The sequence below is a fragment of the Phyllobates terribilis genome, unplaced genomic scaffold (genome assembly GCF_046119375.1).
Source record: "Phyllobates terribilis strain yellow unplaced genomic scaffold, ASM4611937v1 Scaffold_2__4_contigs__length_985480577, whole genome shotgun sequence".
Classification (NCBI taxonomy): Eukaryota; Metazoa; Chordata; class Amphibia; order Anura; family Dendrobatidae; genus Phyllobates; species Phyllobates terribilis.
Genome location: NW_027362762.1, coordinates 217988553 through 218002539, shown reverse-complemented (window position 1 = coordinate 218002539; position 13987 = coordinate 217988553). Strand labels below are relative to the sequence as shown.

Below are 13987 nucleotides of genomic sequence, written 5' to 3'. Positions count from 1 at the left end.
TTAGTAATGGGGGTGTCTTATAGACGCCTCTCCATTACTAACCTGGGCTTGATGTCAGCTGGCATTATAAGCTGACATCAACCCCAACCCTATTACCCCCTGCCACCGCACCAGGGCAGCGTGGAAGAGCGAGGCTAAGTGCCAGAATTGGCGCATCCTATGGATGCGCCATTTCTGGGGCGGCTGACGGCTGGTGTTTCTAGCCTGGGAGGGGGCCAATATTCATGGCTCCCTTCCTGGGCTATTAATATCAGCCCCCAGCTGTCTGCCTAGCCTTTGCTAGCTATTAAATTAGGGGGGACCCCACGTCATTTTTTTGGGAGGGGTCCTCCATTTTAATAGCTAGTAAAGGCTAGTTATTCAGCTGGGGGCTGATATTAGTAGCCTGGGAAGCTCCGTGGGTATTACCCCCTTCCCAGGCTTCAAACATCTGCCCCAGCTGTCTGCTTAACCTCCGCTAGAGACTAAAATTACGGGGAACCCCACGCCAATTTTTTTTAATAATAAATCCTTTATTTTAATACTAAATGACAAGTACAGTAACCAACACTGTCACTGTACTTATTATATATGTGACTGACATGTTTCTATCTATCTAATCTATATGCGAAGCTCTATTCTGTCTGTTATAAATTGTCGGGTACCGCTGCTGAATTGCCGGCCGGCTTTTTTAAAGAGACGGTGCACGAAAACACTATTATATTTTTTAATAAATCCTTTACACTAAATGACAAGTACAGTAAGCAACACTGTCACTGTACTTCATATATATGTGACTGACATGTTTCTATCTATCTAATCTATGTGTGATGCTCTATTCCTTCATGTCTAAATTGTCGGGTACCGGTGTATGCCGCTGCTGAATTGCCGGCCGGCTTTTTTAAAGAAAGCGTCTTCTGAGCAGTTTGTCAGCTTTTGGACACCTTTGAAGGTGTTTTCTATGTGTTCCTATGTGTTTTTGTTTGCCTGCCATTGGTTTTAACGGTGTTCGACGGTGTTCTAAGGTGTTCGACGAACAGTTCCACGAACAGTTCCTCGAACATCCCGGTGTTCGACGAACCGAACCGAACCCGAACACTACGGGGGTGGCTCAACACTAGTTAAGTCCTTCACCGTTGCCCCAATATGTGTATTATAAAGGAGATGGACACTACCGGGTTACTTCGTAACAAAGCAGTTGCAGTCATATAATGCAATATGTCAGGGAAAAAAGATAGTTATTTTAGTCAGACACCAGTTATTTCTTTTTACTGCCCCCATTTATTAAAGGGCAGTAAAAATGTACTATCAAATTCTTACAGCTTTATTAACTTAGTTTTAATCAGTGTTTTATTGGTGAATGGAAAAACAATAAAGGTGGCGACCAAGTGTAATTGATTATGTCTCTTGAGGAAGTAGATTGTTTCTGCCAAGACATTTTGTGTGCTTTCTTCATGTTAATAAACAACTATATTAAACGTTGGGTTCCTTTTATACTTTATGACCTGTTTCTATCGTGAATATTCTTTCCTGCCTGAAATGAGCAAGAAAAGATATCGCTTTTCCTGGGCAGGTGACTGCTCTGCTGCAAAGTCATGGAGCAAAATGAGTTTCTAGAATTAAGTATTAGTGTCATAGGCACTTATCAGAATGTCCTGAACCTGAGGAAGATCCCAAGACGGTCCCTAATACAGTTATAATTAATGCCTTCCTTATTTCTTCATTGGAAGTTGTAGTCTACTAGAAAATCTGGATTCCCCAGGCATAATGGTCAACATACAGAGTATAGGAAAGGATGCTTCCTACGGGGCATGAGGTCAAATCCTATAACCACATTGTTGAATTACAACAATCAAAGAGCCACCTATGAACATGTTTCTCTTTTACTGTGATATCTAGTGGATACAAAGGCATTAGTGCAAAGGTCATCAGCTTTGTCTTTGTCATATTACATCGCCAACAATATAGGTTTGAGATCATGTAAAACCTTTATTTTGCCCTGTTTATTTTTAAAGCTTTAAATATGGCATGGAACTGATAGCATAGTGCGTATACTAGACTGAAAGGTGTGTAAGAAAAATAAATAAATTCTGACTCTAATAGTTGCTATTAGTTTATGCCAGTTCTCCAGTAGGGTTCATGGGTTATCATGTACATTCACAGTCGCTGGTGGAGTTGCCACTAAAATTTATGGGGTAGGCTCTACCCAAAAAAAGGTACACTGAATTGGTTTTATTTGATGGGTCAAATAAAATGCATTGATAATGTAAACAAATGTAGTTGCTTATTTCAAATATGGCCCCTTGTTGGTACTGTACTGTGAAGGTTGGGTGTTGGCTTACCACTGTCTGTTATACTGGAATCAATACACGAAAATACCCCTGAGTGGGCAGAACTTTCGGAGCCAAAACAAAACTACTTTATAGATAGAGGACAGCTCCCGCTTTCGTCTCCCACCTATTACAGTGATATAACTTATTAGCCTAACAGCTGGGCAACCAAGTAAGTGGATAATCACAATGCCCAACCAATAAAAGCCAGAGCTCGGTGTGATGACAGTATATATTACCAGCCAATGAAAAGTTGGATGTTTTTTGTTAGGTTCCCACCCACATGGAATAGCTGAGCATGATACTTATTAGCCTTAGTAATTTTACAATTTGTTAGCACCACGCCGGATCCCCACTCTGACTGGCAGGTACTCAGGCATGTCACTTCACTCACCCGCGCTGCGGCCGGCGCTTCCCTCCCCCATTTTCTACCTGCTTCCAGCAGGGCTTCTGGTCGTGTCTTTAGGGCTCGCACTCCCACCCTCTTAATGGGCCAGCAGGTGCACTTGTTATTACATCCCCAGCCAATGGCTGTGGGACATTACATATATATTGCTTCCTCCCAGCAGGAAAGGTGCCTGAGCAACCTTCCTGTTCTAAAGTCTATGTTGTTAAGGTTGCGTACTAGTCCATGCTACCAAGCCAGCTGCACCCCGGTGCAAACCAAGCCAGCTGCACTCCGGTGCAAGCCAAGCCAGCTGCACTCCGGTGCAAGCCAAGCCTGCTGCACTCCGGTGCAAGCCAGTCTACCTGTCCTACTGGGTCCAGCTGCCGTTCGTCCGTTGGTCTGTTTTGGAGTAGCACCTGGGCGTCCCTCCCTGGATCACGGAGTCGTAAAGCTGCCGTGCGTCTGGGGTCGGATTGGGCGAGTCCCCTAGTTACGCCCCTCCAGGTACTCCTCGGTCCGGGGCACAGTGGTTCCACATACCACGTACGTGACACAATTCTCGAACCTTGAGGAGTGCAAATACAAGAGCCGTTTGGAACCTCTATACCAGTGTTCCCCCCCAACTCAAGTCCTCAAGTGCCATCAGCAGATTATGTTTTCAGGATTTCCTTAGCATTTCACAGGTGATGGAATTACCACCTGGACAATACTAAGGAAATCCCAAAAAATGATCTGTTGGTGACTTTTGAAGACTGGAGTTGACGAACACTGCTCTATACAAAGGGAGAAATTATTATTATTTATTATTATAGCGCCATTTATTCCATGGCGCTTTCCATGTGAATAAGGTGGTATTCATACAAGAGCAATTACAATAATCTTGAACAAAACATGACGGCGACTGGTACTGGAGAATCGAGGGCTCACAGTCTACAAGGCATGGGTGAGGATACAGTAGGTGAGGGCAGAGCTGGTCGTATGATGGAGCGAGGGTTACTGCAGGTTGTACGCTTGTCTGAAGAGGTGGGTCTTCAGATTCCTTTTGAAGGTTTCCACGGTAGGCGAGAGCCTGATATGTTGGGGTAGAGAGTTCCAGAGTAGGGGGGATGGGAAGAGGAGATAAGAGGGGAGTAGAGAAGGACATCTAGTGAGGATCGGAGGTTGCGTGTAGGTATGTATTTGGAGACTAGGTCACAGATATATGGAGGAGACAGGTTGTGGATGGCTTTGTATGCCAAGGTTATGGTTTTGAACTGTAGTCTGTCTATCCCTTCACTGGCTCCCCATTGCCCAGAGAGGAGAGGCCGGGGAATAACTGGGTACAGGTGGATTAGTCGGGCAGCAGAGTTTAGGATAGATTGGAGGGGTGCAAGAGTGTTGGAAGGAAGGCCACAGAGCAGGAGGTTGCAGTAGTCGAGGCGGGAAATGATGAGGTTGTGCACTAGTGTTTTTGCAGATTTGTGGTTGAGGAATGTATTTACTGCATGTTTTATTGTATTTCAGAAGTATTCACACCTAAAAACATTACTTCTAGGATACCTCAGACAAATATATTCACAGTCTAGAGGGGTCATCCTTATTCTCATTTGCAAATGGACACACGAGAAGCAATGGAATAAAACTGAAAGGGAGAAGATACAGATTAGATATTAGAGAAAAAAAATTGACAATGAGGGTGATGGATGAGTGGAACAGGCTGCCACGAGAGGGCAGTCTTCAAACAGAGGCTAGACAGACTTCTGTCTGAGATGGTTTAGTGAGTCCTGCATTGAGCAGGGGGTTGGACAAGATCACCCTGGAGGTCCCCTCCAACTAACATTCTATGATTATATCGTCAGTCCATATGTTTGTATGTGTAACAAACTGCACCCAGGCCTTTTGTAGCTCTATGTGCTCATGCACGTGGACTATTTTCCACGCTGACTTGAAAATCCACAGCATATGCTAGTCTGGTCTGATTTTCAGACCAGTGTATGTAGATAGCATGGAGCTCCTATACCCGAACACAGTACACCTTGCAGATGTGACTGGTCCTTAAACTTTGGAGTTTGTCTGAACTCTAATACATTTTACCTCTGTAATAACTTGTGAGTGGATGTGTGAAAACTAAGCCTCTGTGTGAACTAGAAACTATATGGAGGTTCATGAGCCTAAATATTTATTTATTTAGGTACAACATGGCAGGGAACAATTTAGAATATACATTTGTATGCATAATTAAAGGGGTTGGCCAAATTATTTAGAAATCGGCACACAGGCTGAACTATAGAAAAAGGAATCTTATACTTAACCATATCATCCCCTGTGCTCCAGCACTGCCTCCCCAATTCTCCCCATTGACCCTCTCTTTTCCTTAGTAACAGTGATAACTTGTACCCCCCCCCCCACACCTGACCGCTGCAGCCATTCAATAGCTTCAAAGGGTAAAATTGGGTTTGTATATATTACCTAGCTGTGTTGCTGCCTGTGTGTAGCTTTTTGATTAAATTGGACAACCCCTTTAAATTTATTGCACTAATAAAAGCCGTATTTCTAGACATTGCTCACAAAGACGTTAACACAAACAGGCACACACAAACATACACAGATATGTTCACAGTTTTTTGCTGCTCTTTTCCTCTGTCTTTTCTTTGATTTAGCACTGCTTGTGGATACTGCGATTTGCATGGATGCTCGGCTTAATTTATTAACAGCAGTCATCTATGCTGTCACTCCTTCAAAGAAAGAAGATTTTAAAGCGCTAGAACTCCGCTGGCAGCATATCATGTTTGTGGAAAGTGAAATAAACAACTACATGCATTTGATCTATTTAATTTGCGTTTTACTGATTAAATCTTTTGTTTTTCGTTTTAGGCGGATCCCCTTATATAGCAATGAAAATAAATGAAGCAAAGGACTTACTGGAGTCTAGTACAAAACAATGACAGAAGAGAAACAAATAATTAATGTGTATTAAGTTATTTGCTGGCAGGAAAGATAGCGCACTGCCTGCGCTTGTCTACCGGTTACCAAGATTTTATTTTTATTTTTTTTTTTATTTTTAAATGTTATTTATACACTTTATAAACCTATATACTTGATGAGAGAAACTGTCTCCTTTCTCTTGTATTTTCATACAACTGCAAGGAAATTGTGCAATGGTAAAACTACAACCGAACACCGGATACCAGTGCCATGCATGATCTCAATTACATGGATGTACATTACATTTCTAAGTTTGGACTAAATCAGCCATCTCTCCAGAATCTGAATATTTTTCAGCCTATTTTGTGTACATGCCCGGGCAAATAGACATTGCTGTAACCTTGGCATGCTCACAAGAGCAGGAGCTGTAGAAACTTCATCACATTCTGTGCCTGGATCCCAGCTGTTCTTATAAGGGGCCATCCGCCAGCTTCACAATCATCTCTCTCTTTGGACCATCGTCTTTATACATTAGATGCAGAGCACGTCCATGTAATGTGGAGAAAAAAATAAATATGTAATAAAATGTTTTAGTCGCTGCCAGCTTCTCCCAGCAATCAACGACTACTGGCTGAATAGAGCGGAAAACTCACAAACAACTTCAACAAGAGGGGAGGGAAAGCTATCCGTTTTATTTAAAGGGAAATGTCAGAGCTGGCAATTATATAAAATGTAAATTGTATGCGTAGCACATTAGAAATGACATTTTATAGGACTCATCAAGGACCCCCTGAGCTTTAATAAGCTGTAAGTTCAAAAGATCAGTCTATGCGAGTGGGCAGAAAAACAATGCCTGGCATCATTATGAATGTTCAGCCCTGGCTGTGAGCTGGGAGATGCATAATATTTAGGAGGAAATTAAAGTACAGGCCTACTGTGTTAATGGAGTATGCATCGGTGAGCTACACTACCTTTGTTTTGTGAATTGTGTTGTGAGGTCAATGAGCCATGTGATATATTGAGCGTGTAGTGACCTATAAATGTTAGCATGCTGCAATAGAGGTTCCCTATAGAAAGCCTAAATGCTATATTTCCTGCCATTTTATTTCAATCTTCTAATTAACTAATTTGTTTTTAAATGAATGCTTTTTCCTTGTCAAATGACCTTATTCAGTTATGCTTTTTAAAACAAATGTCATTTATATCACAATGTGGAGACACCTACTTTGTGAATTAAAGCGTAGAACGACTGTTCAAACCAAGTACAGGCGCTCGGTGCACCCTTGGTGTGGCCAAACATTTAAGTGCACCTTCCCACCTACTTGCCTTGATGCACCGAGTGCCAGTACTTGGTTTGAACTGTCATTCTTTGCTGACAGAGTCGCTTTAAAGCTGATCTGTCACCGGATTTTACAATATAAACTGAAAACATTATTAAATAGATCCCTTAGACCTAATACAGATTAGACAGGTTAGTGGATTTATTCATGTCTTGGAATGGAAAGTTGCATACTGGAAGGGTTAAGCTACAGGTGCTCTAATGACTCCTAAAACCTTTGTGGTGCAATTTTTATTTTATGCCAAGTCAGAACCCTTCCTACAGCTAGTTCTTTATATGCGCCCATACAGAAATATTCTCCTGGTGAGGCTCATTAGTGTTCGCTGACAGTGGTATCCTTTCATGGTCCCTACAGTGCCCCCTTCTACATAATTGAATGCACACACAGTTCACATCATACGGTATGATGCACCCACAGTATATTCTCCCCCCACAGTCTGATACCCCACACACAACATAAAACCCCCACAGTGCCCTCTACACACAGTATTATGTCCCTGCAGTACATTACCTCCACAAAGTCTGATGCCTGACATAATACCCCACACACACAAATGTTACATTAAAACATAAAGCTCTATATTAACACACAGCTCTGCAACATCAAAACATGCGCACACATCCATTATATAACAAATCACTATAGAAAACCTATGATAGAAACAAAATGAGCAAATATGCTGTAATAAGTAATGTAGTAGTACATGGTTAACACTATTTTGATCAAAAAAGCATAAAAGCCTTCCCACTTCGACAAGGTGTACCCAATTGGGATAGTGCCTAAATCTTGTAGTTCACATCACTGTGTGTCAACAAACCTCTAAATAGACCAGGGCAGATCAGGACCATGTCCTAACTGTGCTGCCACTTCTTCGTGGAAAGCTATATAAACAAAATTGTCTGCCCAAAAAGGGGGCAAGGCTGCACAGTTAGGGTACTATTACTATTCACTTATTACAGAGTATTTGCTCATTTTGTTTTTATGTTAGGTTTTGTCTGTTAAATGGCCACAGTGTGAATGCACACCTATTATGCATTGCACTTATATCAACATATGGTCTGACTCCATTTTTTTTTTGTTTTCTTGTACATCACTATATATACATTTAAAAACAGGGAGAGGTACATGGTATCTTGCATCATGTACACAGTAATTATGCCAATACCCAAACCCCTTAGTGCTCTCACCATATACTTTATCCCTTTCACGGCCCTTATAATATATGACACTCCCACAGTGAATTGTCACCCACGTGCACAGTATGACTCCACAGTGCCTTTAGCAAAGAATGATGCCACCACAGTGCCTCTCAGACATTGATGCCACAGTGGCCTCAACACAGTATAATACCTACCAGTTTGAAGGCCACTACAGCCCCTCACACACAGTATGAGGTTCCTGAGAGCACCCCCCCAAAATAAGTCCCACAGCACCCCACCTCACTATGTTGGGGGCTGAGGGGATATACTATGATGTCCCTACCAGTCCCCTATACACAGTATGATGTCCCCACAGCCCTCTTATACATCGTAAGATGCCCAATCAAACCCCTACCCACAGTATGATTTCCCCGTACACACATTATTATGTCCATAAAGCTCCCTACACAGTATGATGCCCCTATAGCCCTCCACACATTATAAAAGCCCCAAAACAGCATCATGTCCCCCACAAGTACTGACATTTAAAAGATTAAATAAACACTACTCACTTAGCTGCATTTTCCCGATGTGCTGCTTCGGTCTGTGCAATAGGCAGACTGAGGTTCTGCACATAGGCGCAATCTAGTGGCATCATAATGCCTGATGCCGAGTCTTGGATGCGCAGACTGAATAGTGCAGCAGTGAGCATACGGCAGAAGATGCTGATACCCTTCAAATTGTTGTTAATGCTGTTATGAATGATAAACCCCTGTGCACATATATAATATTTATGCGCGCGCGCACATATATATAATATATATGCGCGCGCGCACACAAGCAAGTGCATACGTTATATTTAATCACACAAATCAGTGTATAACACACGTAATTATACACACATACATCAGTATATAATGCAAACCAAAGGCTGGAGAATTTTAGCCTGTGGGGCAATCGCAGAGTTCTGGCCCACAAGTTGCAGCTGTCCATCCTTAACTGCTTATCTACGGTTGCAGAGGTAGCAAGGTTATAAAAAATGGTGATTGGTGTGTATATATTGAGACACAAGTGCAATACTATATACATTTTCAAGCTGTTAGTAACAGCACCATCATTTTAGAAGGAGTAAAAATTAGTATAGTCATTTATTTTGCTTTAGACGTAGTTGGTGCAGCGTAGTTCAGTGATGTTAAACCACAACAGCCTTAGGCTATGTTCACATGTTGCTGTTTTGCTGCTGCAGAAACCTGATCTCTTGGCAGCTGCAGACAAAAAGCCGGTTATGCTCGCTTTTTTTTGCTGCTTTTCTTGCTGTGTTTTTCAGGATCCTAAAGTTCATCTTTCCTTCCACCATACAAGCATAAACAATGCAAAGTGTTGGGCCACCAATGCAAGGTGTATGTGAAAAAAGGGCAATTTGAACAAATTATTTAGTGAAAAAAGATGTTTGTCTGAAAAAAGTGACTGTTCTGAACAAAAAAGTTAATGAAAAAATACACAATTCCAAATGTAAAAACTCCCAGAGTTGACTTGGTCCAGAATAGTTTACCTAAGACATTAGCAGAGCATTTTGTAGGTTTGGCACCGTTTACTTTTACACATTGGTCAGGCAATTTTTAGTTTGGCACATATCACGAATTTAAACTGCACTAACCCTCTCTGCCAGGCTTCGGTGAGGAGACCAACACATTTTGGTTTAAACTTGAGAAAATGACAAAAATAAATGGGTTTCAAATCGTGCTGTACATGCTTTTTTCACAAAAAATGCAACAAAAACCAGTGGCAATGTTTTAGCTGCTTTTTACCCACTGCTTTCTATGGGTGAAAAACGCTGAAACAATTGACATGCTGCAGTTTTAAAAAAAAGCAGCAGTTTTCCGATTCAATGTGTGTGCATGAGATTTCTGAAACTCTCATAGCTTTTGCTGGTACTGTAAAAAGCAGCTTTCAATTTGCATAAAAAAGCAGCAAAAATGTAACGTGTGATCATAGCCTTATAGTTTACCTAGTTGTCTGTCTCAGACATGTCACACCAGCACCCCAGATACAAATCTAGTAGTCCACTACACCTACCATGGAGTGGATCCAAAACATCACTTTCTATATAGAAATATCTTCACCAAAGATTCAACACTTACTACATAGATACGGAAACACAACGCAGCTCAGTACATAGATACGGAAGCAGAACAGAGCTTACTACATAGATACGACAACAGAACTAAGCTTTCTACAGAAATATGGGAACAGAACTGAGCTTACTACATACAGTAAGTACAGGAACACATCCGAGCTAACTTCTCTATGTACGTATGTATGTGTGTATATTTATTTGTATAAATATACACACACAGTGACATGTAAAAGTTTGGGCACCCCTGGTCAAAATTACTGTTATTGTGAACAGTTAAGCAAGTTGAAGATAAAATTATCTCTAAATGGGCTAAAGTTAAAGATGACACATTCCCTTTGTATTTTAGGCAAAAAAAAATATTGTAATTTTTTACATTTTAAAAATTCTAAAAATGAAAATAAGTCGATGCAAAAATTTGGACACCCTTGGAGATTTTTGTGCTCAGATAGCTTTGACCAAGGTTTCCGACCTTAATTAGCCTGTTAGGGTTATGGCTTGTTTACTATCATCCTTAGAAAAGGCCAGGAAATGTAAATTTACCAGCTTTATAAAAACACAGCTTCCTCTAACGTTGTGTCAAAAAACAGCAGCCATGGGTTCTTCTAAGCAGCTGCCAAGCACTCTGAAAATGGTGGAGGCCCACAAAGCAGGGGAAGGCTATAAAAAGATAGCAAAGCGTTTTCAAGCTGCTCTTTGTTCAGTTCAAAATGTAACTAGGAAGTGACAATTAACAGGAACAGTGGAGCGCAAGATAAGGTCTGGAAGACCAAGCAAAATTTCAGTGAGTGCTGCTCATAGGAGTGCTAGAGAGGCAAATAAAAACCCCTGCTTTACTGCAAAAGACCTTTAGAAAGATTTAGTAGACTCTAGAATTGTGTTACATTGTGCTGTTCAGAGACACCTGCACAATATAGCACTCATGGAAGAGTCATCAGAAGAAAACCTCTCCTGTGTCCTCACCATAAAATTCAGCATCTGAAATATGCAAAAGAACATCTGAACTAGCCAGATGCATTTTGAAAACAATTCCTGTGGACTGATGAGGTTAAAATAGAACTCTTTGGTCACAATGATCAAAGATATGTGTGGAGGAAAAAGGGCACAGAATTTTAGGAAAAGAACATCTCACCAGCCATTCGGAATGGGGGTGAATTAATGCTTTAGGGTTGTGTTGCAGCCAATGGCACGGGGAACATTTCACGGGTAGGGGGAAGAATGGATTCAATGATATTTCAACACATTCTTGATGCAAATATAACACCATCTGTAAAAAAGCTGAAGTTGAAAAGAGGATGGCTTCTACGAATGAATAATGATCCTAAACACACGTCAAAATCCACATTAGACTACCTCAAAAGGCGCAAGCTGATGGTTTTACAATGGCCCTCACAGTCCCTTGATCTGAACATCATTGAAAATCTGTGTTTAGACCTCAAAATAGTAGTGAATGCAAGATGACCTAGGAATCTCGCAGACCTAGAAGAAATTTCCAAGGAAGAATAGATGAAAATCCCTCAAACAAGAATTTAAAGGGAATCCGTTACCCCGTTTCATTGTAGAGAAATGTATTTTTATCAACTCGGTTTTGCACAGGCTTGGCGTCCCCTTCGTTTGTCTGTGCACTGCGCCACAGGGATCTATTGTTCAGGTGCCGCGAAGTCAGTAACTCCCCGGCGCCTGCACAATAGAACCCTGTGGCGCAGTTTACAGACAGACAGGGCCGGAAGGGAACAAAGCGCGCTCTATGTGAGTGGTGCTTTGCGCATGCGCGGGAAGTGAGGGAGACCAGTGCACGTCACAGGGCCCTGTGATGTGCAGGGGAGGGGGCAATATGCTAACTAAACACATAGTCGGGGATTACTAAGGAGGTAGCTGGGGATTTCTTGGCGTCCGGGGGACGCGAAGCCTGTGCAAAATCGAGTTGATAAAAACACATTTCTCTACAATGAAACCTCTACTATGGGCCATACAGGTAAGTATAGATTTACTTTTCTATAACCTCTATGCCCATAGTAGAGGTCTGATATCTCCCAGGGGGTGACAGATTCCCTTTAAAGACTCTTGTCTGGCTACAGAAAGCATTTACAAGCTGTGATACTTGCAAAAGGGGGCGCTACTAGGTACTAACCATGCAGGGTGCCCAAACTTTTGCATTGGCCCATTTTCCTTTTTGTAATTTTTAAAATGTAAAAGATAAAAATATGTTTTTTTGCCTAAAATACAAAGGAAATATGTAATCTTTGACTTTTAGAGATCATTTCATCTTCAACTTGCTTAACTGTTCACAATAACAGTAATTTTGACCAGGGGTGCCCAAACTTTTACATGCCACTGTGTGTAATATATATTTATATATATCAAGAAATAGAAAAAATCGCACTCACCATCTCTTTAACCCCTTTCTGACGTGAGACATATCTATACTTCCTTGTGGCCTGGGCCATAACGACCAGGAACGTATAGATACGTCTCCCCTTTAATGCGGCACTGTGACAACATTCGAGGTGATCACATTAAAATTCCGGTGCCTTCTTATCTCAGGGTAGATGGCGTCAACGTTCCGGTGCCCCCACCCCCGGCCAGCAACTACAATTGCTGTCAATCGCAGCATTTCTCAGTGTTTTAGGCAATCAGATTGCCTGAAACACTGATGTTCGGCCTAGGATCGGTGCTGTAAGAGCACCAATCATAGGCTGGTGCCTGGCGACGCCATGCCTCTCCTGAGCCAGCTCTGATTGGTTGGATCGACGATGACCGATTGCACCAATCACAGCGCATAGACACAGTCTGGCCTCAGGGTGACTGCCCTGTACTTCCTCATTGTAGCTTCGAATTTGTACAGGGTGGTCACTCTGTCAGATTGTGCGCCGTTCTGGGCCTTGTGGTGCCACAGAAGCCTGTGACACCACAATCACTGCGTCTTCTGGTGAAGTCAGAAGACAGATTTTTTAATCTCTGATCCACACCCCCTTTCTGCCACTGAGCGCTGATCAGTACTTGCTCACTGATCAGTACTTGCTCATTGATCAGTACTTGATCGCTCGATTTTTGGCAGTTTTTATTTTTTTCATGCTTCCTGCAGTGGCCGAGCGCTGATCAGTGACTCAAATCACTGATAACGTCCGTGCTCGCTGTTTTCCAGGACTTATTTTTTTGTCTCTGTCCATTTTTCTCACCCTCCTTTGCACCACGTCCGTGCACGCATCCAGCAGCCGCCGAGCGTTGATCAGTGATGCAAGTCACTGATCCGCACTTGTGCTCGCTTTTTTCCTCTTTTTTTTTTCACTTACTATTTCCTCCCCCTTTTGCACCACCTCCATGTGCACATCCAGGAGCCGCCAAGCATTGATTAGTGACGCAAATCACTTATTCGCACTCTTGCTCACTGTTTTCCACTTTTTTTTCATTAACTTACTTTTTATCTTCACCCACCCCTTTGCAGCACTACGTGTGTGCGTCCTAAAGCCGTCGAACGCTGATCACTAACACACATTAGTGATCAACCTCTGGTTGTTACTTTTTTTCTTTTACCTTTTTCTTTTGAAAATAAAAAAAAAGTTTACACCAAGCATTCTCACACAAACACAACTGAATAAAGTTTGGTACTCACACAAACACCACATACATAAAAAAATGTCCCGTTCGTCCCAAATCCGGTATTCAGTGGAGGAGGCATACACTTTCCTTGCCTCCGACACTGACAGTGAGGGAGAGGATGCCACCTTCCTTTATTTTAACGACTCTGACCCCTCTTCCTCCTCTTTATGCTC

At 42.0% G+C, this 13987-nt stretch overlaps 1 protein-coding gene across 1 annotated transcript in view; it reads left to right on the top strand.

The window, feature by feature from the left end:
• Positions 1–5786, top strand: part of DNAJC15 (DnaJ heat shock protein family (Hsp40) member C15) — a 42828-nt gene extending 37042 nt beyond the window's left edge. The window contains exon 6 of the mRNA XM_073670306.1: positions 5551–5786. Coding sequence (XP_073526407.1) covers positions 5551–5621 — 71 coding nt within the window. The 3' untranslated portion in view covers positions 5622–5786. The remainder of the gene's footprint in view (positions 1–5550) is intronic.
• Positions 5787–13987: the final 8201 nt, after the last annotated feature.